Source organism: Chanodichthys erythropterus, chromosome 20 (genome assembly GCF_024489055.1).
Source record: "Chanodichthys erythropterus isolate Z2021 chromosome 20, ASM2448905v1, whole genome shotgun sequence".
In the NCBI taxonomy this organism is placed as follows: domain Eukaryota; kingdom Metazoa; phylum Chordata; class Actinopteri; order Cypriniformes; family Xenocyprididae; genus Chanodichthys; species Chanodichthys erythropterus.
The window spans coordinates 28,645,837-28,672,011 of record NC_090240.1 but is presented as its reverse complement, the minus strand read 5'-3'; the positions used below and the strand labels follow the sequence as shown (position 1 = coordinate 28,672,011).

The window sequence follows — 26,175 nt, the reverse complement described above, 5'->3', positions numbered from 1 at the left end:
GTTTAAAACGTTGCTCGCGCATTCTCCACCAAATAATATATGTAACGAAATGTAGCGGTTATTAATCAATTTATGGATGAAATATGAATATAATAATTCATAAGGTTATGAATAAATTATGATTCATATATCGACCCAATGGGGAATTAAACATATATTGTGAATCAATTACAACGAATTATAATCAATTACATATATGATTAGTTCTGGTTTAATAATTAATTATTTAGAGAAACTGCTCGTTTGTCCAGCAAACTAAGTCCCTCACAGAATATTATAAACGGAGTTATTCTCTGGCCATGAAAATAACTAAAGCATAAAGCGATCGAAAAAACGTTAAAGTGACTTGGGTTTTCCGCTGAAAGAACAAACAGAACAATCGAGCATGAATAACGTTTTAATATATGCAAACTACGAATACAGAGGTTATACATCTAGATATATATACAAGAAAATACACACCTATGTACAAGAATAGAATTAGATAAGGAAAGAGAGAGAAGGCAAGTAGCAAACTCACAACCAGTCCTAAGCCAGCACGGAAATCAGTTTCATCATCTAAGATTGAGAAACGGCAGTATACTTGCATTGGTTGCGTGTGTCGAATTTCAGGTTAGCGCTGGTGCAGTTCGTTGGCTTCCTCCGTTCAGCGGGAAGGTTTGAACTGAGGACGAGAGTGAGTTTCGCTGGAAGATGGCGATCCCGAAGCTGAGCGCGGTGGCAGCGCGTGGTCACCGGAGAGGTCCGGGAAAAACGTGCACGAGATGCTCGTGAGACAATCGGGAGAGAACACACAAGAAATTGTGCGTCCTTGCTTTTATGACAGATAAGCCGACACACCTCCTTGAGGTGGGGTAGCCAATAACATGGGTGCAAAGTTGGCGGGAAAGCTTTTCCTTTGTTTGGCCTCACGACTTAATCTGCATGATTTATGACTCTCAGATCAGATCTCCGAATGGAGTGCGTTCTTCACAGTATCATTAAACACATAGAAAAATGCATTTATCAGCGGTGTGACATATCTCAGTGAATAGCTCGTGTCCGGAGCTTTACGGAGAGACCAAACTCGATAGGTCAGAAAGGCATAGGAGAGAAGTTATGGTTTACAGACAAAATTATATCGTTAAAATGCACACTAGCACAAATACACTCATTTAAACACTAGGAAACATGCATAGGCCCTAAAAATATATGAAATATATATTTCAGCATAGTGGTAGTTTACAAATACAGTTGAAAATGTATGATTGTGTGTTTCTGTGTCTGTCTGTGTGTGTGTTTTTGTGTGTCCCTGTGTGTGTGGGGTGTTGGAATGTGGATCTGGTCAGTCTCTGGGGGGGTTTTACAACCCAGTCCAGCATGCTAAAAGCATTCTGAACATTCCAAAGTTTATTGATTATCCTGATACGTGTGCATACGCTACACCCCTTTAAGTAGATAGGGGATGATGAACTGAAACAGAACAGGTGTGCAGGAAATGGAGCGTTAAATGAGAAAACTAACTTGGAAATCAGGCAGGAAAAACAGGGACATAACACATGTGACAGTATCACGTTATGAATAATTTTATGTAACAATAACAGTATATATCACAAACTCTTCGAATTGAGTATCTTTCGCATCTTATTGCATTTAAACAGTTTAAAGATGCTTGAATAAAATATCTTCATCTCATATGAGTGTACATAATTTTAAACTTAAGTCAAAATGTTTTTTCTTATATTTAGGTGTAAAACCATTTTAAAGTTTTAGCATTTTTATAAGGAGATCACCTCTTCAGACTTTACTGCAGGACATATTCATTTTATTAATTAATTTATTTTATATTAAATTTTATTTATTTTTATCGAAAAGCACAATACGTACAGGTCTGTCATCAAGTCTCTTCCCCACAAGACACATTACAGTTTTCCAGAAGCAGATTAGGCTGCTGCTGCACTTAGAGTCATTATAGCTGGTCAGAAGAGTGATGTTTGACATATAACTAAAGCAAAGGTAACTGCTATAATTTGTGTTTCTGTTGGTTTTCTGTATCGTCAGAATATGAGACGTAACTTCTTTGTTTCCACCTGTAGGTTGAGGTGCACAAAATCTAACTTGCTCAAGAATCCCAGCGCACAAGGTGATTCATATAATTAAGATTGTGCATTAAGTGTCACTATAATGAATTGTTGCTTCAGGTAACGTTTCTTTTCTGATGTTATTATTAGATGGACTTCGAGGATGGAAGATTGTACGTAGTGAAGGTGAATGGGTGACAGCAGAAAATTGTAAACCACTTCCGGACACGGTCACCAAATGTTTCGTAACATCTTATGGGTATGATTGAAAGTTTTGATTTCAGTCAGTGTTAAAATATGAAAATAAATCAATCATGAAGCCAGTCCACACATGAATCACCCATAAAATTTGTCCTCAGGTTATGTTTGAAGCGACAGCTGATTGATTTGGAGAAAGAAGGCTACAGTGATGCTTTCATGGATCAAGTGCAACCTCATATCAACATATCAGACTGGTGAGCATCACTCAAATCCTCACTTCATGCTACAGTATCTTAGGTGGGGAATTTCGTATTGTACAGGTGCTGGTCATATAATTAGAATATCGTGAAAAAGTAAATTTTTTTATTGTAAATTATTTAAAAAAATGAAACTTTCATATATTCTAGATTCCCTACATGTAAAGTAAAACATTTAAAAAGTTTTTTTTTTTTTTTTATTTGTTGATTAGAGCGTACAGCTCATAAAAGTCCAAAATCCAGTATCTCAAAATATTAGAATATTTACATTTGAGTTTCATTAAATGACCATCCCTACAGTATAAATTCTGGGTATCTCTTGTTCTTTGAAACCACACTAATGGGGAAGACTGCTGACTTGGCAATGGTCCAGGAGACAATCATTGACACCCTCCATAAAGAGAGTAAGTGACAGAAGGTCATTACTGAATGGGGTGGCAGTTTACAGAGTGATGTATCAAAGCATATTGAATGCAAAGTTGACTAGAAGGAAGAAATTGGGTAGGCAAAGGTGCATAAGCAACAGGGTAGACCACAAGCTTGAGAATACTGTCAAGTAAAGCCAATTCAAACACTTGGGAGAGCTTCACAATAAGTAGAATGAAGCCGAAGTCAGCGCATCAAGAGTCACCACACTCGGACATTCAGGAAAAGGACTACCAAGCCACTTCTGAAACAGAAACAACGTCAGAAGCAAGCTGGGCTAAGGAGAAAAAGAACTGGACAGTGAACGGTGGTCGAAAGTCCTCTTTTCAGATAAAAGTAAATTTTGCATTTCATGTTGAAATCATGGTCCCAGAGTCTGAAGGAAGACTGGAAAGGCAGAGAATCCAAGCTGCTTGAAGTCTAGTGTGAAGTTTCTAAAGTCAGAAATGATTTGGGGGGCCGTGACGTCTGCTAGTGTTGGTCCATTGTGTTGCTTTTGTGCTGCTAGTGCAAAGTCAATGTAGCCATCTTCCAGGAGATTTTGGAGCACTTTATGCTTACATCTGCTGACAAGCTTTATGGAGATGCTGATTTCCTTTTCCAGCAGGAAAAATGCAAAAACCACTTCCAAGTGCTTTGCTGACCATGATTCAGGCCAGTCAACATGCCTGACCTGAATCTATGGGATATTTTCAAGAGAAAGATGAGAAACAGTCAATCCAACAATATATAGATGATCTGAAGGCTCAATAGTGCCTCAGCAGTGCCACAGGCTGATCACCTCCATGCCACACTTCACTGATGCTGTAATTTGTGCTAGGAGCAAGTCATTTGCTGTAATATGTGCTGCCGACCAAGTATTGAGTGCACAAATGAACATACTTTAAAGAACTTGAACTTTTCTGTTTTGCAAATCCCTTTTTTTATTGATCATAGGAAATATTATAATATTTTGAGATGCTGGATTTTGGACTTTCATGAGCTGTACGCTCTAATCATCAAAATTAAAAAAAAAACAAAAAAAAAAAAACTTTTGAAATGTTTTACTTTACATGTAGGGAATCTAGAATATATGAAAGTTTCATTTTTAAAAATAATTTACAATAAAAAAATTTACTTTTTGATGATATTCTAATTATATGACCAGCACCTGTATGTGATTAGTTCTTGTGAATGACCTGTCCATCTGGGACACATATGCCTTATGGTGGAATTGAGCTTGAAAGTATGAGAATCCAAAGTGATATGATGTTCATATTTCATTTTTTATGTTATTGGCTGGTTATTTTGTATTTTGTACTTTCCAAACCCCCCAAAGTGCAAAAATGAAAAAAATAATCTTATTTCTTAATGTAAAAACTGAATTTAAATGTCATTAAAGGAATAGTTGACCTAAAAGTGCAAAATTCTGTCATCATTTACTCACCTTCATGTTATTTCAAACCCATATGACTTTCTTTCTTCTGTGGAACACAAAAGATGTTTAGCAGCACAAATAAGGTTCTAATATGAAAGCCCAATTTGTTAATAGAAACATTTTTATTTGATGTTTGTCTGGTGCAGGTATGCCCCACGCTTTGACTGTGGAAGTGAGTATCAGATCTGTGTTGAGTTGCTTGATGAGAGGAAAAACCCCATCATGACCTTTCAGCCTGAGAAAGTTATATTTTCGTTTAGGAACAGTGAGCCGTGGTGTCAAGTGAGTAGAATAATGCAGACAGTCCAGTTATTCTCCTGTAATCAAACTAATAGTCAGAGCTTAACTATCCCTGTGTTTGTTCTGCTTTATTTCAGATGACACACGTCTTTAAGCATTACGGACCTGGAGTTCGGTTTATCCGTTTCACTCATGGTGGGAAGGATACACAATTCTGGGCAGGTCATTATGGAATACGGGTCACTAACAGTAGTGTGGAGATCTATTCAGCTGAAGGGTAGTGATTTTTTACTGCAAAACATATTTCAATGAATAATTTTTTATCAAAAGGCACAATGCAAATACAGGATATATGTAGGCATATCACGAAACAAAACATTAAAAATAAAAATGAAGTGAAAATGTTAAAGGATTAGTTCACTTTCAAATAAAATTTTCCTGATAATTTACTCACCCCCATGTCATCCAAAATGTTCATGTCTTTCTTTCATCAGTCAAAAAGAAATTAGGGTTTTTGATGAAAACATTGCAGGTTTATTCCCCTTATAGTGGACTTCAATGGCCTCCAAACATTTGAAGGTCAAAATTAGTTTCAGTGCAGCTTCAAAGGGCTTTAAACGATCACTGATGTCCTGTCCTACTGCAGCCATATTGCATTTGTCAGAGTTGTGGGAGGGGCTATGATGCCGTCAACAATCACTCTATTTTATATTTTTGATAAACAGTAAACACGTGATCCCTAAGAATTAGATCCTGATTCAGCTGTTTTGGAAATCCAGAATCCTGCTACATGTGACCAATGAGATATCTAAACTATTAACAAGTATATAACGAATCTGCCGTCAACGTCAGATGGTAGCGTGTTGTCAAGATGTGTCACCGCAAGACATATTTCAGTTCATCAGAAGCAGATTAGGGTGCTGCTGCAGTAAGTTAGAAGAGCGATGTTTGACATATAACTAATGCAATGGTAGCTCCTATTATTTGTGTATCAGTTGGTTTATTGTAATAGATGAAAATGTGAAATCTTTTACAAGTTCTGTGTTTCCACCTGCAGGTCCAGTCTTACAAATCGTAACTTGCTCAAGAATCCCAGCGCACAAAGTGAGCCACATAATTAAGATTGTACGTTAAGTGTCACTATAATGTTTTTTTTCTTCAGGTAACATCTCTTTTCTGATGTTCTTATTAGATGGATTTGAAGGATGGGAGATCGTACAGAATGGAGGCGACCGCTGGCTGATATCTGGAAATAATAGAACATTTCCGGTCAGCGATTGTTTTGTAACGTCGTATGGGTATGTTTGATATTTTAGATCCTTCAGATATGTTTTGAACTCATTTCATTTCAGTCAGTGTTACAATATGAAAATAAATCAATCATAAAGCCAATCCACACATGAATCACCCATAAACGTTGTCCTCAGGTTATGTTTGAAGCAGCAGCTGATTGATTTGGAGAAAGAAGGATATATTGCTGTTTTCATGGATCAACAGCAACCTCATATCAAAATATCAGACTGGTGAGAGTGTTCGCTCAAGCTCTCAATTCATGTTACAGTATCTTAGGTGGGGAATTTCATATCTTATGTGATTAATTCTTGTGTCCATCTGGGTCACATGTGATGTGCCTTATGTTGGAATTGTGCCTGGCAGAATGAGAACCCAAAGTGATATGACATTCATATTTCAGTTTTTTAGGTTTTGGGCAAATTATTTTGTAATTTTATTGTAAGAATCTGCATAAGCTCTGACACAAATGGAGCGGTTGAGCTTCGGGCAACTCAAGATCAAGTCCTGACCATAGACTGTAAAAAAAATATGGACGTAGTGTCCGTGACGTCACCCATAGAGTTCTGAACAACAGTTTTGACGCGTAAATGAGGCCGCGGCCATCTTAGCTGCACATGACCGCACATCACTCACGGATAACTGAAAATTGGCAAAGAGGCGGGACGAAGTTGGAGCCCATGCGACTTGTTGCTGAAACCACGCCCGCCCTAGCTATCTATATTAGATACTATCTAAAATATTAATAAAGATAGCAATATCATTAGAAAGTACTAAAGGATTACTGTCAATCTACGGTGATTTTAAGATAACGTTATAGATGCTCTAACACCAATAGGCTAATTAATTTGTGTGGGGTGTGCAAATAGCACAAATCAAATGGGATTTCATACCTTTATAATGAAATAGAGATCGCGAGATGAATCCAATACGTGGCACTTGGGTAAAATATATATATATGTACCAGATGTATATCTCTCAAATGTTCTCTCAAACAAATGAGCACGTATCCAAAGTATAATTTTTCAAAATAGTGCAGCAGTTTTAGTTATATCCAAGCAGTGCTGTCGGAGTTGTATATCCTCCTGGTATTGTCATTGTAGTAAATCTCAGGAACAAAACTTTTAGCCAATGCCACGACGATCCAACAACGTGGGTTCCGCATATGAGCACATGTACACAGACTGACATCAGTCTCGAGTATGCAGCAAGCCATATATTGTATAAAATAATACAGAAAAAAGCACAAATACGACTGAGATGCCAAATTCAGCGGCTGAAATTAGCTGCTGAGGTAACATGACGGCTCACAGACAGCAGCGGCATACCTGTCACTCAAGTGACCACGCCCTTAATTATGCAGAACTTTAAGGCTTAATATAATTTAAACAGATGAGCTCTAAAAAAATTCACCCCCCTCAGAGTTGTCATGAAGGGCAAAATTCGCAGTATAGACCAAAACCACAATATGAACCAGACTGGAAACATGTTTTTTTCTGCTGTAAAATTGACTAATTTAACATGATGGTCAGTGAGATTCTGCTCCCTTCTGCAGCCTGTCCCTAGCAGCCAGTCGATGAATTGCAGTTTAATTTACTTCCGTATTGGCTTCACGAGAAACAGGGGGAGGTTGCCGCTTGGTCCTGACATGTGGTGCTTTCTACTCCTGTCCACCCCCAAACCCCCCCCCCCCCCTCTCTCTCTCTCTCTTCAACATTGTTTTCTGTCAAGTCTCTACTGTCCAACACAACAGAGGCAAAAATACCCAAAAAATGAATCTAAGAAAACACACACACATAGGACAGAAATTGAATTTAAATATCAAGAACTTCACAAGTTTTCATTTTTAGGTGAAATCAGATTCTAAAATAATAAAAAAAATAATAATAATTTTTGAACAGAATCACATTTATTTGATGTATCTGCAGGTATGCACCACGTTCTGATTGTGGGAGTGAGTATCAGATCTGTGTAGAGTTGCTTGATGAGAAGAAGAAACCCATCCAGACCTTTGAGCCTGAGAAAGTTTTCTTTCAACAGGGGAAGAGTGAGCCGTGGTCTCAAGTGAGTAGAATAATACTGACAGTGAATTTATTTCCCTGTAATCAAACTAGTCAAAGCTTAACTGTCCCTGTGTTTGTTCTGCTTTATTTCAGATGACCCACGTCTTTATGGATTATGGACCTGGAGTTCGGTTTATCCGTTTCACACATGGAGGGAAGGATACAAAATCTTGGAAAGGCCAGCATGGAATACAGGTCACTTACAGTAGTGTGGAGATCTATCCAGTCTGATGCTACAGATTGATTTTTTTATCCTTCCTAAATTTAACTGGAGCAAAAGTGACAAATAAGGAATTTCAAATAAGGAATTGTAATGATACAATATGCCATAAGGAGATATATCAAACATATATCAAATATAACATTACAAAGTCTAATTGTAAATGTATTCTGTTCCAATAAACATTATCCCCCGGTTTCACAGTCAAGGCTTAAGCTAGTCCTAGACTAAAATGCATGTTTGAGCTGCTTTAACTGAAAGTAACTTGCACTGACATATCTTAAAAAATGTCAAAAGCTGTTGTTTTGTCTCAAGATGCACACCAGTAATGTTTTTTTCTAGGGTATGTTTATAAAAGCTACTTAAATACCTTAATTGAAATAAAGCCTAACCCTGGCTTAGCCTAAACCCTGTCTGTGAAACCGGGCCTATATGTTATACTGTTAAATTGAAGGACCTTAGTCGACGACTATAACCAGCCATGCACTGCTTATGAAATAATCAATTACTTAAGTGCAATAAATGTCTCAAAGTTACTGTGTTAGTGATCTTATGTTCAACACTAAAGCTTTGAACCTATAAATGTATTGATGCTTGATTGTGAAATAACAGTTGAAGGTCTGGGGCGTAATAGAGACAAATCAGAGGTTTGTTCTACATGCCTGATGTTATATTCTAGTAGTCTAGTTGTCTCTATGGTATTTACTTGTACTTATACTTTCCTGACTCAAAGAACTATTTTACGGTGTGTACTTTAATCATAACACCTTTAATGAATTATTTTAATTAATTATTTATTATTCTCAGGTTAGGTAAAATAAGTTGAGTCTGGTCTAAATAAGCATTTAAAAAGCAATTTACAACTCAGAAGGCTTGTCAGTATTATTTTCTTGCTCAAGGTCTTAAATTTTTTTTTTAAATCTTTTAAAAAGCCTTGTTTAACAGATTTTTAATTTCTTTTTACAGGTCACAAATCTATTTTTTTTATTATTTATTTTTATTTTTTTTACAATAGCTAGGACTCAATTTCTCCCTTTTTTCAAAACTCTTCACACAGTTCTCCTAACCAACTTTCATCTGAGTACAGCAGTTAATTTCACAGTCAAAATGCACTAAAACTACCAAAACGCTTCATATATGTCTCAAATAAACTCATTCTTTCATAACACTAGCAAAGGTTGTCAACCAATAAACTCACTTTGTCACTCATAAAACAATGACCTAAAATAACAACAGGCAGCCTTATGCAATAATTTCTTTTGTAACATTTCTTTTTTTTTTTTTTTTAAACAAGAATGCCACTCTCTACTGTTTGTAATTCACTGCAGTTTAATACATTATCCATGTATATGTTTTCCCGTTTTAATGAAACTGAAAAACTAACCATATAAAAACTTAATTTCGGAATATATTTCATATGGTATTAATATTTGCTGTCTTATTCAATGTTGTATAATGTTTTTTATTATTAGGCTTTGGGTTCACAGTTTTGAAAAGTACACTGTAAAAAATGAATGTGATTTTAACGGTAAAATATTGTAAAAACGCTATGGAAAAAATGTTAATAAGTTAACAGTAAGTTCCTGTACTATATACAGGAAAAATGTAATTTTCACAGAAAAATGCTGTAAATTTTACAATTTTTAGAAGTAAAATAGACAAAATCAATTTATAATTTACAGTCAAAAACTGTAAACTGAAGGTGCGTTCACGCGGCCTCGTAATTCCTGTAGTTACAAGATACTAGGTTGTAAAAAGCGTTCACGTCCTCGTAGAGCTCGTAATTACAGCTTGTAAGCTGGGAGTTTTCTGAAACCTCCCAGATGTACCACATGGCCGCTGTACCACCTGACCGCTGTAGATTGATTTATTAGGCGTTGATAGTGGTGCCATGGAAACGCATAATTCCCAGTCCAAGGACCAAAAGGACGTGAACAGCTCCGAATATAACGTCACGTGTTGTCATTTCAAGATTCCGGTAAATACGAAGTGACGTGAATTCAGCCGACACTCCATATTTGAAAGTATTTTGTTTAAGAAATCATGTTTCTTAATAGTTTATCAGTCATGTACATTAGGGTTTTATGTTACATCTTCTGTTGTTTAATGAATGATTATTGCATTATGTAAGTGTTGTGGGTCACCATGATGGTGTTTTGCGTTTGCGTGAATGACTCTGTGCACCTTCTTTAAATTAGTATGTATGCTTCAGCTTGTGGAAAACTACTTGTGATGAACTACTTGTATATGTTAAAGGTACAAAACAGATTTTAGTAGTAGTGTGCATTGTCGAATTTGCTGGTTTACATTCAAATTTTCTTGTTTGTAAATTACAGTTTTATACTGTAAAATGTACAGTTTGTTCTGTAAATGTGTTTACAGTTTTTGTGTATTTTTTACAAAATTATTCTGGCAACCACAGCTGCCAAAATTATTTTGTAAGAACTATGGATATTTTTACTGTAGCAAACTACAGGCCAATTTGCACGTTTACAGAGTTTTGGCGGTGGTTGTGTCTTAGCCAGGCTCACATTACAGGAGTTTTAAAATCCTAACCGTTTATGAGAACAGAATTAATGGGTCATTCCGTGTCAACTCAGCTAATTTTTTTATTTTTTTTTTTATTTTGATCATTTTTTTTCTGCTGAAAGAAATGCATAAATGCCATGGATGTATATTTTCTGAGTAATCCACTATTTTGTGTGCATTGCGTGTGTAACAGTGGCCAGATACAAACTACTGCACACTGATGCCCACTAGAGAATGAGGTGTTTAGCGTCATTGGGCTGGGATTTGAGACCGATTCGGAGCAGGGTGGTGAGTTTTGGAGGCGGTGCAATGAAGAGAGGGGTGGGTTTGTTTGGGTTGTTTTCTAATATCAACAGTGTTCAACAACAAATTTGAGAAATCACATATAGCACCTTTAAACGTAATAAAATGCATTAAACATACTATTTTTTGTTTAAGTAATATTTATTAAATTTATTTAAAGTTATTATTACATTTCTTATTAGGTTGGTTACAAAAAGGATTTGACAATCAAGTTTATATCATTTTATCAACTCCAATACATCATATATTTTTTGGATAGCGTGTATCTCCTCTTCTTTAATGCCATCTTGTTATTCCTAAGATTAGGAGACCTCTGCAGCTCTCCTATAATTTAGGAGCTAAGACCTAGTTTTGACACTTAGGAACCTTTATGAATCATACTTATTCTTAGGTCTAGGAAGAAGAGAAAAATTACATCATTCTTAGAATTTTGACACTCTTAAAGGGTTAAATCACCCAAAAAACAAAAATTGTGTCATTTATTACTCACCCTCATGCCGTTCCACACCCGTAAGACCTTCATTAATCTTATTCGGAACACAAATTAAGATATTTTAGTTGTGGTGTGTAGTGTGGAACGGCATGAGGGTAAGTAATAAATGACAGAGTTTTCATTTTTCTGGTGAATTAACCCTTTAAGACTATAATTTTACTCTGAGTGGCTTTATACATTTGAGCCCTGACCTTCTGCCGTCAGTCTGAAGGTTTGGCTGCCAGACTACTGAAAACAAAATGAAATACTAAATCTAAAACTCTTTACAGAAAATTTTGATAATTTTGAAATCGGATATAAGTTATGAAATTTGGATTTCAAAATTCAAGCTGTTCAGAATTAATAAGAGTTTCTGCATGCATTTCATGCATTGCATATATGCTGTTTAAATAAACTTATTATATTTGTGTTTTTTTTTTTTTTTTTTTTTGCATAAAAAACACTATATGGCATTCAGTAGGCTAACTGCAAATAAATAAACCGTAAATAAAGGTACATCAATACATTGAAAAAAGGAACAAAAAATGGGTCTTTTCATTTTTCTTCCAATGAGCCAAAGTCTCTTATCATCCCAGAAAGCAGAAAGTTTGCAGGCTCTTTATATTTTCTTTATTTCTTTACTCTTTATATTTCAATGATGGAAAAGGTTTTGTCTTCATATAATTATGGATAAAGAATTTACCCAACATTACATTAATGAAAAATGCAGCCTTATTGTTTCCCAACAACATACCAAATATAAAAGCCATATGGTTTACAGAAAAAAAAAACTTTCCCAGTAACACATTAACTCGATGATTCAGACTGAAACCACGCAGCTTACAGAAATGCGGTCTTAAAAGATTAGTTCACTTTTAAATAAATTTTTGCTGATAATTTACTCACCCCCATGTCATCCAAGATGTCCATATCCTTCTTTCTTCAGTTGAAAAGAAATGAAGGTTTTTGATGAAAACATTCCAGGATTTTTCTCCTTATAATGGGCTTCAATGGGCACCAGACGGTTCAAGGTGGCAGCATCATTTATTTAATTTTTACAGAGAGATTTGTAAAATCTTTTGACTTTAGCATTCTTTGTAGCATTATATGTCTACAGTGACCGTAACTCAAGAATTATTAAAGATATCTTAATATTCTTTTAGATTTTGGTTCTTAACAAACATTTTTTCTTTCTCAGGTGAAAATTGTCATTTTGAACCAACAAAATAACAAAATAATGGATTAATATTTTGGATTTCATCACTATGATTGTCTTTCTTCAGAAAATAATATTAACAACAACAACAACAAAAAAAAAAAGTAAATATAGCTGCGAGCAGCGATGGCGGGCCCAAGCCCGGTGGCACCGCCACCCCGGTGGCTTCAGGGCAACTGTGCACAGCGGGCAATAGGCACTTAAAACGGTTAAACATCAAAGGACTATGTCAAATTCACTCCACATTTACTGCACTACAAGGTGCCGCTATAGAGCCCCTCCTCCCTGCCCATTTTCAAAGGATTACATGTGCCAAGTTTTAACATTATTCTGATGAATTTTGAAGCAAATCAGGTAAAAATAAGAGGGTGATCTCAATGTATGCTGAAAGTGACACATTTTCTGCTTCCAGTTGGTGGCGCTATGACTTTGAATCACAATACTCAAATCCATGTGATCAGCCTTGTACAACGAAGACTAAGCCAAAGTTTCATCAAAATCAATTAATGTATGCAGAAGTTATAACACTTTGTTTCCCTTTTCTTGCCATAAATTCGTTGCCTCGCCACGGCCAAACCGTTTGAGATATCCAAAATCCGTTTGCAATTAAACAACTTCAATGTGTTAGCAACAAGTTAAAAAAAGCTTGGTGTAAATTGGATAAACCCTGTAGGAGTAGTAGTATAAAATTCATAGCCTGTTTTTTCAAAAAATTAACATTCAAACCAAAATAGCTGACTTCCTGTTGGTCGGAGCTAATGAATGTAAATTAGAAAATTGTCCGGCTTGATGAGAATAATATGTGTACCGAGTTTGGTGACTGTAGGAAAAACTAACCCCCCCACTTTTGTCAAAAGGTGGCGCTACTGAGCCCCTCCACCACGCCCATTTCTATGGCTTTGTCCATGTCTACTGGTTGACAATATTGATGTGTGTGTCGAGTTTCATGCAATTTGAAGCATGTTAAGAGCCTCAAAAACACTCAAGAATATTATTACAGTTTGACCTGTTGCCATGGCAACAATATTTCAAATATCAAAAATCCTGTCATAGGTCTACATCTGCTGTGTATTGACATTACACTGATGAAGTTTGAAGCAAATCAGGTAAAAATAAGAGGGTGATCTCAAAGCATTTTAAAAGTGATACACTTCTTGCTGCCATTTGGTGGCGCTATAACTTTGACTCACAATAGTTAAATCCATGTGATCAGACTACTACAACCAACACACTCCTGAAGTTTCATAAACATCAATCAATGTATGCAGAAGTTATAACACATTTCCTGTTTCCCTTTTCTCGCCATAAATTCGTTGCCTCGCCACGGCCAAACCGTTTGAGATATCCAAAATCCGTTTGCAATTAAACAACTTCAATGTGTTCGCAACAAGTTAAAAAAAGCTTGGTGTAAATTGGATAAACCCTGTAGGAGTAGTAGTATAAAATTCATAGCCTGTTTTTTCAAAAAATTAACATTCAAACCAAAATAGCTGACTTCCTGTTGGTCGGAGCTAATGAATGTAAATTAGAAAATTGTCCGGCTTGATGAGAATAATATGTGTACCGAGTTTGGTGACTGTAGGAAAAACTAACCCCCCACTTTTGTCAAAAGGTGGCGCTACTGAGCCCCTCCACCACGCCCATTTCTATGGCTTTGTCCATGTCTACTGGTTGACAATATTGATGTGTGTGTCGAGTTTCATGCAATTTGAAGCATGTTAAGAGCCTCAAAAACACTCAAGAATATTATTACAGTTTGACCTGTTGCCATGGCAACAATATTTCAAATATCAAAAATCCTGTCATAGGTCTACATCTGCTGTGTATTGACATTACACTGATGAAGTTTGAAGCAAATCAGGTAAAAATAAGAGGGTGATCTCAAAACATTTCAAAAAGTGATACACTTCCTGCTGCCAGTTGGTGGCGCTATAACTTTGACTCACAATAGTCACATCCATGTGATCAGACTCCTATAACGAACACACTCGTGAAGTTTCATAAAGATCAATATATGTATTAAGACGTTATAACACATTTCCTGTTTCCTTTTTCTCGCCATAAATTCGTTGCCTCGCCACGGCCAAACCGTTCGAGATATCAAAAATCCCCTGGCAATTTTTAATCATCAGTGTCTTGACTTCATGCTGACCGAGTTTGGTGGCGATCGGATTAATCGTCTAGGAGGAGTATATCAAATTCCAGAGCATGCGTTTTTCAAACAACCCTTAATAGCTGACTTCCTGTTGGCGTGGCGATTAACTTAGAGCGCGAAAGTTGTTCGGCCCGATGAGGTCTATATGTGTACCGAGTTTCATACTAATACGTGCAAGCATGTTTAATATATGGACCAAATTTTCAGACTTTTTTCAAGGGGGCGCTGTCGAGCCCCCCTGCCACGCCCGGGTACCAGCCTCTCCGGCGTCCTAATGGCCGCGGATTCCAATGTGTGTGCCAATTTTCAAGAGTTTTTGAGCATGTTAAGGCCCCCAAAAAGCCCCGGAAGACGGAAAAAAAAAAATAAAAAAAAAAAAAATAATAATCCTTAGAAGAACAAGAGGGCCCTGCGCGAATTTTCGCTTGGGCCCTAAAAATTTGAGCCAGGGAAGTTTCTGAAATTTGGCTGATTTGACACAAATGACCCCAATGTCAAAAAGTCATTTTGAATGCATTTTGTGCTGAAGGAATGATCACTGATCCACAGTTTCCACAGCAAACTATTGCTCTCTATTTCCACTGTATCCTGCTTTCACATGATAATAAAAAAAGATTGAAGAGTCTGCTGGTCAGTCAGTTCCCATCATGCTCCTTGATCCACACCTAACACCATCCACTAACTCACCTTAAGCACACACCTCGGATACCTCGTTGTCTGGTTTCATTTAGGGTTAAGACTCTCCAGCATTCCTGTTCCCTTCTTATCTCCGGTAGTGATGGGAAAACGAGGCTTTCTGAAGCGTTTGAGGCTTTCATCAATTTGTGCCGAAAAAATGGTTCATTACTCGAAGCTTTTCAACACAGTTGACATGAACGACATCTTGTGGTCAAAAGGTGGAAAAGCTGTCTTTGCGTCCCAGACCACCCAGCCGTTATCTGTGTCATGTAATAAATCCGTTTGTGCTACAAACCCATATAAGACAATAAAAGTATTTAGTCTGTATATATATTTCACGTGTCACTTAACTTGGTATGAATGAATGAGAATAAGATTAAATGGGACAATTTAACTTGTGGACAGTACTGTAGCATTTTTTATGAATCTGCTTCGATCAACATGTGGATGCAGCCTTATTCATATAAACTTTTGTTTGCTTTTGTTGAAATGCTTGTGAATTGAGGATAAATACAAATTGAACATGCACAAAACTACATGTAAATATTTATTCATATTCTGATTAATAGATCAAAGAAGTGCATTGCTATCGAAACCTGCGCGCTGCTTTTGAAACGGAATACGAAGCAGTCACGTGGTTGTGTGCAAAAAAAAACGAAGCTTCGGACGTCACAGATCACGTGGTTATGTCAAAAACGAATCAAGCTCCGGTACAGTGCTTCACTGTGAAATGCTTCGTTTCGGCAAAGAATATACAGTAAGCGACACTCAATAGACCGTTCCATTGAAACACCGGCGCCCAGCAGCAGCCCTGCGTTTCCGACATTTTGGGGTGAAAGCGAGTCGGAAGTCCACTAGTTTCTATGGCAATATCAGCTGCTTTGTAAAAACAAAACAAAAAAACAAAAAACAAAAAAACACACACACACAAAAAAAGTACATTAAAGCTGAAATCCAACCTGAATGATGACAAGACATAATAAAATACCATCACTAGTGATCATCAAATCCTTTTTACAGTTTATTTTACACACTTTGTGTTTAAGTCTTCCACTTTTTTCACAAAACCTTTGCTCTCTGAACCCAGTCAGTTTGGGTTAAAATTCTTTGATGTTCAAGTATTAGCATTATAAACACTGAATTATTACCAACATATGAAATTAAATTAAGGACATGCATCTGAAAAATTGGGAATGTTGGACAATAAATATATGAATATGAATATAACAGCTTGATTTTGCAGTGTTATCTAATGTCCGCTAAAGAAAGTGTCCAAAAGTGGGAATTATGCGATAACACAGCAATGCATCATGTATTATAAGATCGTTATGTTTGTAGCGTGATCCATTAAAACGTACAATATATATATTTCAATTCAGACCTAGATATTATTATTATTACTCCACTAGGTCTGAAATATACTGTTCGCTGCAAACATGATGATCTTAAATGTATTCATTATTAATTTACTATTAATAAATGGTAAAGTTGCATAAAATGGAAATACTCAATAAAGTAGGCTAACTGCGTTACTGGTTAAATTGTTGGATTCCACAACTGGTAAAATAAAACATAAGACAAACAATACAACTGTAGGAGCCATACAATTTACTGGTGACTTAATTTAAAAAAAAAAAACTGTTCTATTACGCTTCTGATTTGGCAGTGAAATTCGCAGATTTTGGGGGCGTAAGATGTGAAGGATTCTATGGTCCAGTTAGTATTCATCCCATAATGGCGGCCGCGCTACCGGAGCGCCATCTAGTGGCTGTTTCACAAAAATGATCAAAGTGTCGCCTCTTGGGTTCTAAGCTCTTTGGTTTCGGTGTCAAACGGCACATCACAGTCTGTGACGCCATTTTTACAAAATACACAAGATTCAGAAAGATTATTTTTTATAGCTTTTTAGGAACTGGTTTGTTGGATTAATTATATGTATAATTTTAAAGTATATTTCATTAACTTTATTATTTATACAATATTTGTTGTTATCAATCTCCAATTAATGTTCTCAAAATGGTCATTCCTATTTATTTCGAAATAAATATAAATGTATTATTGCATTTGCTATCTTTAATATCAGCACTGTTTTAACAAGACACTGTTGCTCATGAGCGCTGTGCCAAATGTAAACAGTGTCAGTCTCATCCATACTGCGGTAATAAACATGTATGATGACTGTCCCTTTTGAAAATCTGCTTAGGGCCTCGAAAATGCTAGGTCCGGCCCTGGTGGTAGCCCAGTAGGGAAGTTTGCGATTTCGGATGAAGCACTCATAATGCATTCGTCAGAGTTGTGGGCGGGGCTATGACGCTTACGGCAATAGTACTTTCGATTTGGAATGTGATTATAAGGATTATACTGATTCAGCGGGTTCTGAAGTCTAGAATGCTGCTGCTTGTGACCAATAATGGGATATCTAATCTGAAAAGAAGTATATATAATGGATCTGCTGTCAGCGTCAGCCGGTAGAGAGCCACTGAGTGTTGCTGCAATAAGAGTCGTTATCGCTCGTCTGACATATAACTAATGAGAAGGCAGCTACTATTATTTGTGTTTCATTTTATTCACTGTAACACTGTCAGACTTTGAAACGCAACTTGTTCTCACACAAGTGACGCGCATAAGTGACAATAGAAATCAAATGTCATATCACATAAACAAGAATGGCTCATCATTCACAAAGCTGGCACATTCATGTTACTTCGAGGGACTTTGAACCCAGATCAGACTCGGTAAGTTTTGGAGTTCTTGGTTTCAGTTATAGCCAGGTGTCATAGAGAATTAGCATCATATGATAACGTGGACCAGCAATACCGTCTTAAAATGGTGGGATGGTAGCTGATGGTAGTGACCAACTAACAACCAGTAATCATGTTCCACAGCTGGATCTTCTAAGTTGAAAAGTAATCTTTGTTCCTCTGTCAGTGCACAGTTCTGCTAGCAGATGTTCCTCTAGCTGTAGTTGAGGAGATCCTGCTGAACCTTCCTGCACATCAGGTGGTGCGAGTCTGTCGGCTGGTGTGTCGTGAGTGGAAGGAGCTGGTGGACAGTGCTTCACACTGGAGAGAGCGCTGTCGGAGAGAGGGGATCCAGCCCTGTGATGCTTCCAGAACCCCAGAGGACTGGTGCCTGTTTTACTTTCTAGCTAAGAAACGACGGAACTTGCTCAAGAATCCCAGAGCAGAAGGTGAGTCGCTTCATATAGTACAATGAAGAGTAGTGCTGTACATAAATACTATAAAAAAGTGAATTTATACTTCAGCTATATGTCTCTTCTGTTATGTTCTTATTAGATGGACTTCAAGGCTGGAATCTTATACAGAATGGTGGTGACCGCTGGGAAGCACACGGAAATAGATGTGCGTTTCCAGACAACACCATCACCAAATGTTTTGTGACATCCTATATGTGCGTTTGATATTTTAGATCCTTCAAGATGGTTTTGAGCTCATTTCATTTCAGTGGATATTCAAATATGAAAATAAATCAATCATCAAGCCAATCCACACATTAATAAACTTTGTCCTCAGGTTATGTTTGAAGCGACAGCTGATTGATTTGAAGAAGAAAGGTTATAATGCTGCTTTCATGGATCAACTGCAACCTCATAAATATCAGACTGGTGAGCTTTTGTAAAACTCCCATTTTTTTGATACAGTATCTTAGATGGTGAATTTTTTTTTTTTTGTGATTTTGTTTTTGTGAATAACCTGTCCATCTAAGTCACATGTGTTATGCTCATCCTAAGTAATATGTTATATGTTCATATTTAAATATTACATTTATGTTATGGGTGGTGTTCTTTTTATTGGAAGAATCTGGACAAATTGTAATTTTATTAAAAAAAAAAAGAAAGAAAGAAAGAAAGAAGAAGAAAAAGAAAGAAAGAAAGTAAAGGCACAAGACAAATTGAATTTGTCATTAAGAACACAGTAGCCTAACCAGTGTTAGGTAAAATCATCTCTTCTGGTACAGGTATACTCCACGTTCTGATTGTGGAAGTGAGTATCAGATCTGTGTAGAGTTGCTTGGTCGGAGGAAAAACCCCATCAGGACCTTTCAGCCTCAGAAAGTTATATTTGACTATGGGAACAGTGAGCCGTGGTGTCAAGTGAGTAGAATAATGTCGACAGTCCAGTTATTCTCCTGTAATCAGACTAATAGCCAAAGCTTAATTGCCCTTGTGTTTGTTCCGCTTTATTTTAGATGACACACGTTTTTAAGGAATATGGACCTGGAGTTCGGTTTATTCGTTTCACTCATGGAGGGAAGGATAGACAGCTTTGGGCAGGCCATTATGGAATACGGGTCACTAACAGTAGTGTGGAGATCTGTCCAGCTGCAGAGAGACATGAACTGCAAATGAGATGATGAATTACCTGAATGCAATAAATGATTCCACCTCAAATCACATTGAAGCTTAATTATGAAATAAAATTTGAAGACCTGGGCCTTGGTTACAAGAGACAAAACAGCAGCAGTTTGCACTATATGCATTAATGTAATTTATCTAGTATAGGATATACAGTGGGTACAGAAAATATTCAGACCCCCTTAAATTGTTCACTCTTTGTTATATTGCGGCCATTTGCTAAAATCATTTAAGTTAATTTTTTTCCTCAATGTACACATAGCACCCCATATTGACAGAAAAACCGAATTGTTGACATTTTTGCAGATTTATTAAAAAAAGAAAAACTGAAATATCACATGGTTCTAAGTATTCAGACCCTTTGTTGTGACACTCATATTTAACTCAGGTGCTGTCCATTTCTTCTGATCATCCTTGAGATGGTTCTGCGCCTTCATTTGAGTCCAGCTGTGTTTGATTATACTGATTGAACTTGATTAGGAAAGCCACACACCTGTCTATATAAGTCCTTACAGCTCACAGTGCATGTCAGAGCAAATGAAAATCATGAGGTCAAAGGAACTGCCTGAAGAGCTCAGAGACAGAATTGTGGCAAGGCACAGATCTGGCCAAGGTCACAAAAAAATTCTGCTGCAATTAAGGTTCCTAAAAGCACAGTGGCCTCCATAATCCTTAAATGGAAGACGTTTGGGACGACCAGAACCTAGTGATGGGCAGAGCGAGGCTTCGTGAAACACTGAAGCAGTTGAATCAAATGTGCCGTGATTATTCAAGGCTTCGAAACAATCTGACACTTGACTCCACGGTGACCCCTAGTGGTCAAAAGAGTGTAAATGCAACAAAACTCAAACTAAACATGCAGTAAAAACACCTTTTACAAATATATTGCAAATGTTTATTGAAAGTAAAATCTATTAAATGCAATTAACTAATTCTCTAATAGGATTAGGCTACATATAGAGTGACTGTATATCTGTTCTTTTATCAATTTTCAAGGCTTGTTTCTCTGTTCCATTGCTCAAGCTAAACAAGCCAATAAGGGATTAATAACTACCATTATTCATTTTAATTATTCTAATGTCTAATTAAAACATCTACAAATTTATAAAACTGATCGGAGATCAGGTAAAACCCATAGACACTTGTTCAATGCTTCTCAGTGAATCTGCATGATTCATGGGTTAACTTTATCATCGCCCTCTACCGGTGAACCACTGAAATTTCGAACTGTTTTGAAATGTTTCGAAACAGTGAGGACGTAATGAAGCCTCGTTTACTAAAATCACGTGACTTTGGCAGTTTGATACATGCTCCGAATCACTGATTCGAAACAAATGATTCATGAAGCTTCGGAGCTTCATGAAGCATGTGTTTCGAAATCGGCCATCACTACCAGAACCCTAGAGCTGGCCGTCTGGCCAAACTGAGCTATCGGGGGAAAAGAGCCTTGGTGAGAGAGGTAAAGAAGAACCTAAAGATCACTGTGGCTGAGCTCCAGAGATGCAGTCGGGAGATGGGAGAAAGTTGTAGAAAGTCAACCATCACTGCAGCCCTCCACCAGTCGGGGCTTTATGGCAGAGTGGCCCGATGGAAGCCTCTCCTCAGTTCAAGACACATGAAAGCCCGCATGGAGTTTGCCAAGGTGGTGAGAAATAAGATTCTCTGGTCTGATGAGACCAAGATAGAAATTTTTGGCCTTAATTCTAAGCGGTATATGTGGAGAAAACCAGGCACTGCTCATCATCTGTCCAATACAGTCCCAACAGTGAAGCATGTTGGGGGCAGCATCATGTTGTGGGGGTGTTTTTCAGCTGCAGGGACAGGACGACTGGTTGCAATCAAGGAAAAGATGAATGCGGCCAAGTACAGGGATATCCTGGACGAAAACCTTTTCCAGAGTGCTCAGGACCTCAGACTGGGCCGAAGGTTTACCTTCCAACAAGACAATGACCCTGCGCACACAGCTAAAATAACGAAGGAGTGGCTTCACAACAACTGGCCCAGCCAGAGCCCTGACTTAAACCCAATTGCAACATCTCTGGAGAGACCTAAAAATGGCTGTCCACCAACGTTTACCATCCAACCTGACAGAACTGGAGAGGATCTACAAGGAGGAATGGCAGAGGATCCCCAAATCCAGGTGTGAAAAACTTGTTGCATCTTTCCCCAAAAGACTTGTGGCTGTATTAGATCAAAAGGGTGCTTCTACTAAATACTGAGTAAAGGGTCTGAATACTTAGGAATATGTGATATTTCAGTTTTTCTTTTTTAATAAATCTGCAAAAATGTAAACAATTCTGTGTTTTTCTGTCAATATGGGGTGCTGTGTGTACATTAATGAGGAAAAAAATGAACTTAAATGATTTTAGCAAATGGCTGCAATATAACAAAGAGTGAAAAATTTAAGGGGGTCTGAATACTTTCCGTACCCACTGTATGGTGACATTTACTTGTTTATTTTGTTTTACTGACAGCACACTGAACTCAATATCTTTAATAGTGAATTTTATTGCTTGAAAATCATGTAACTTTTTGTCAAAGGACCCGATGTAACTGAAGACAGTGGCTAAGGTCCTGTGTACACTTTTTTTTGTTGTTGTTGTTTTTTTTTACATGTATGCTAGTGTACGAGCAGTCGAACACACAGCCTTGGAAAGTATACTTCATTTCACTCGCAGACATACACAGGTGTTCGACGCATGCACAGTTTTGAGTAATCTCTTGCCACGAGTTACAACCCATGTAAACATCTTTGTATTCTTTCATGTACAAATGAGGGTTCTTTCTAACCTCTTCGCACAATCTCGTGTCTATGTAGACCTTCATTGTCTCTGTAGCTTGCATGCGTTCCTGTCTGTTCCGTTTATGCAGTTTTTCTTTGACTACCCTGTGAATTGATGCCCCCAGGGCACGGTTGCCACCTTGTGGATAAACTAATTACCACAAAAAAAAAAAAATTATGCGCATGTGTGACCTGCGCGTACAAACGCGGTTAAAAAAAATCAGGCGGTGTGCATACAGTAGGCGCATACTCTTTTGATGACGAAATTTATGTCACGCACTGTAGGCTGATCTTTGCGTACACGTAAAAAGTGAAATACTTTGGGCTTAAAGTCCTGGGTATTCTTCGTTTTTTACACGTATGCTAGTGTACGTGCACAATCTAATTTTAAGTTAAATAAAAATGCAATTACAATTCTCAATCGCTAAATGCCATTGCAACTTTGGCCCTACTGAGACATGACTACTGGCACGTGAGACTTGAAAGTAGAGATCTCGCGATAAACAATTCTGCCATTTTCTATTACAACCACTGTCAGAGAGCAAGCAACAGCAAACGTTAAAGTAAATTCTTTCCTGCTTTTGGTCTTGTAAGTATCTGTGTTTTTCATTTTGATATGTGTTCATTATTTATACATTAGGCTATTTGTTATCATGTGACATTAAATTTGACATTTTATCGGGTAACAGTGCAGACTCAGAGTAAAACATGCGTGTACTGTATAGTGTTTCCTTGTGCCCTTAAACTCTTAAGTTATCTAAATACAAGGGATTAAACATGAAACCTGTTCAACCTATTATTAGTTGCTATGAAAGCCACATATATTTTTTAATCTTTAGATCATTATGATATGAAAAAAAAATAGTTTTGGATTTGGCAAGGCAAGTTTATTTTATTTAGCACATTTCAACAACAAGGCAATTCAAAGTGCTTTACATAAAACATAACAGCAAAATAGGTTTTCACCCCCCGACTCTTAATGCATCGTGTTTCCTTCTGGAGCATCAGTAAATGTTTGAACCTTTTTTAATAGTTGTGTTTGAGTCCCTCAGTTGTCCTCAGTGTGAAAAGACAGATCTCAAAATCATTCAGTCACTGCTGGAAAGGGTTCAAATATGCAAAAATGCTTGAAAACTGAAGAATCTGCAGGAGCTGGAGGATTTTTCTGAAGAACAGAGCTCAGTTTAACTGCTCAGGACGAACAAGAGACTCATGAACAACCATCACAAAACAAAAAAACAGGGATCGTCCAGGTAACCACACACAGTATTGAGAATCAGTGGTTCACATGAATGAAAAAAGTTGTTCCATCTTCATACAGGTGCTGTACAGCAGTTAAATCCAGAATCGTCTGAGGCTGACATCATCAAATACATAAAGAACTATCTCCGATCAGCTCCCGACAGATATGAGGGTATGGGATGCTAGAAGGGCCAGACAGCCATTGATCTTTGTTCTCAATCAGAATAGGTGCATTTTTCTTTTTATTTACATTTGTATTATTGCTTTGAAGTTTGCTGAATAAAAGTTCTGTCATGACAACTCTCTGTTTGGCATGGTAATGGGTATGACAATGTTGATATGTTTGGTCTTGGCGGAATACATCTGCTACACTGCTGCTGTTGATTATTGCTGCTGCTGCATAGCAAATACAGGATTTGCTACTGCCAATACATACATGACACACTGCTGTGAGCAAGTAAGACATTCTGCTGCTGTACAATATAGCGTACATGAATTACCTATTGCAGATCTATACAGGTGGAGCTGGATGTGGATGTCAAATGGACGTCAGATTTTTGACGTCAGGTTAATTTACGTCAATTTTTATATATATTTTTTTTTCAATAACAATTGGACATTGGTGTGTGAACGTCAAATTCATGTCAAGTTTTTGACGTCAATTTAACTTTTTTTTTTTCGACATCAATTGGACATCAGTGTGTGGACGTCAAAGTGACGTCAATTTGATTTTTTTTTTCGACATTAATTGGACATCAGTGTGTGGACATCAAATTAACGTCAAAAACATTTACGTCAATTTGATGGTTTTTTTTACATCAATTGGACATCAGTGTGTGGACGTCAAATTGACGTCAAAAAATTGACTTCAAATTGATGTTTTTTCGAAATCAATTGGACATCAGTTTGTGAACAAAAAAACCATCAAAAAAACATCAAATTGACGTCAATTTTTTTATGTCAATTTGACGTTTTTTTTCCTATATCAATTGGACATCAGTGTGTGGACGTCAAATTTGATGTCAAAAATTTGATGTCAATTTGATGGGGTTTTTTCGACATCAATTGGACATCAGTGTGTGGACGTTAAATTGATGGGTTTTTTTCGACATCAATTAGACATTAGTGAATGGATATCAACAATGTCCAACAGTGTTTTTGAAAATCTACTTACCCCAACTTTAAAGCAACTTGTACACCTTAACATTTTTGTATTATTAGAATGTCAGTGGCTTAATGCATTGCATATTGTACTAGGCAGATGTGTATTTCCGTGTGTGTTTTTTATCGTGGCGACTTACTTGTGACTTTATCCTGCTGGTGTGGTGTGCATCCAAAAAAAGAGAATAACAATTATATTTAATTGTATTGTATTTGTAAAATTGTATTTATTATTTCTTTTTTATTTTGTATTATCTTGAGTTCTTTTTCTAAATAAAACCTTTATATTTAATTTGTTTGAATGAATTGTCATTTATGAGAACCTGTTATATTTAAGTGAAAAGAATCCTTTAGCCATTTTTTTTTTTTGTCTATAACCTGTATAGATGTAGTCATTCATTAGCTGTATATTTGATGACTAGTCTACTCTTTGGTTATGCTTATAGACGTCTATTAGATTTTCACTGACAGCCCAAATTTTGCCTCGTTTTAGCCTAGACGTCAGGGCTGTGTTTTGACGACTATTAGACGTCTTTTAGACATAAAATTGCTTGCTAGGCCTATATATTGTATTGTTATATATTGTGTTGACAGCTCATAAATTAAATATTTACCATCTTATATTCTGCATAATTGGGTGTTTTTAAATAAGGCTAAACACTGACAAAAACTACAAGTTTTAGGGCTGGACGATATGACGATATATATTGATATAGGTGATGACTCCGATTTAGACTTACCTATATTGTATTTATATAAAGCATTCACAGGCAGATTTGTTTTATATATTTCCCCGGCGTCGAAATCATGCACATATAAATGTCAGGAAACAGGATTCCTGGCTGCATGTCAGTATCCATGGATTAGGTGTCTTTGACATGTTATAAGGAACACTTTCGAGCCCAACCTTTAGTGCAATCGTTTGTTTTACACACGTTTTCGCAGTTTCCTCTATAAAATCCAGTCATGCAGCAGGTTCTTTTGCCACTCAGTCCAGCTGAGGGAGCGCGTTCTAGCGGGACAGTGACGTCAATGAGTTGTGGGCCGGGCTATGACGCTTACGCTTACTTTCGATTTGGAATGTGATT

The 26,175-nt window shown here is 37.0% G+C and overlaps 1 protein-coding gene and 1 pseudogene across 1 annotated transcript in view; both read left to right on the top strand.

The window, feature by feature from the left end:
* The window catches only part of LOC137008797 (uncharacterized), a 41,856-nt gene extending 32,709 nt beyond the window's left edge, over nucleotides 1–9,147 (top strand). Inside the window, exons 10-19 of the mRNA XM_067370512.1 lie at nucleotides 2,076–2,122; nucleotides 2,211–2,319; nucleotides 2,420–2,515; nucleotides 4,508–4,643; nucleotides 4,739–4,878; nucleotides 5,659–5,705; nucleotides 5,794–5,899; nucleotides 6,029–6,124; nucleotides 7,820–7,955; nucleotides 8,048–9,147. Coding sequence (XP_067226613.1) covers nucleotides 2,076–2,122; nucleotides 2,211–2,319; nucleotides 2,420–2,515; nucleotides 4,508–4,643; nucleotides 4,739–4,878; nucleotides 5,659–5,705; nucleotides 5,794–5,899; nucleotides 6,029–6,124; nucleotides 7,820–7,955; nucleotides 8,048–8,185 — 1,051 coding nt within the window. The 3' untranslated portion in view covers nucleotides 8,186–9,147. The remainder of the gene's footprint in view (nucleotides 1–2,075; nucleotides 2,123–2,210; nucleotides 2,320–2,419; nucleotides 2,516–4,507; nucleotides 4,644–4,738; nucleotides 4,879–5,658; nucleotides 5,706–5,793; nucleotides 5,900–6,028; nucleotides 6,125–7,819; nucleotides 7,956–8,047) is intronic.
* An 8,728-nt stretch (nucleotides 9,148–17,875) lies between these two features.
* Nucleotides 17,876–20,163, top strand: LOC137009079 (F-box only protein 44-like; annotated as a pseudogene).
* The last annotated feature ends 6,012 nt before the right edge of the window (nucleotides 20,164–26,175 follow it).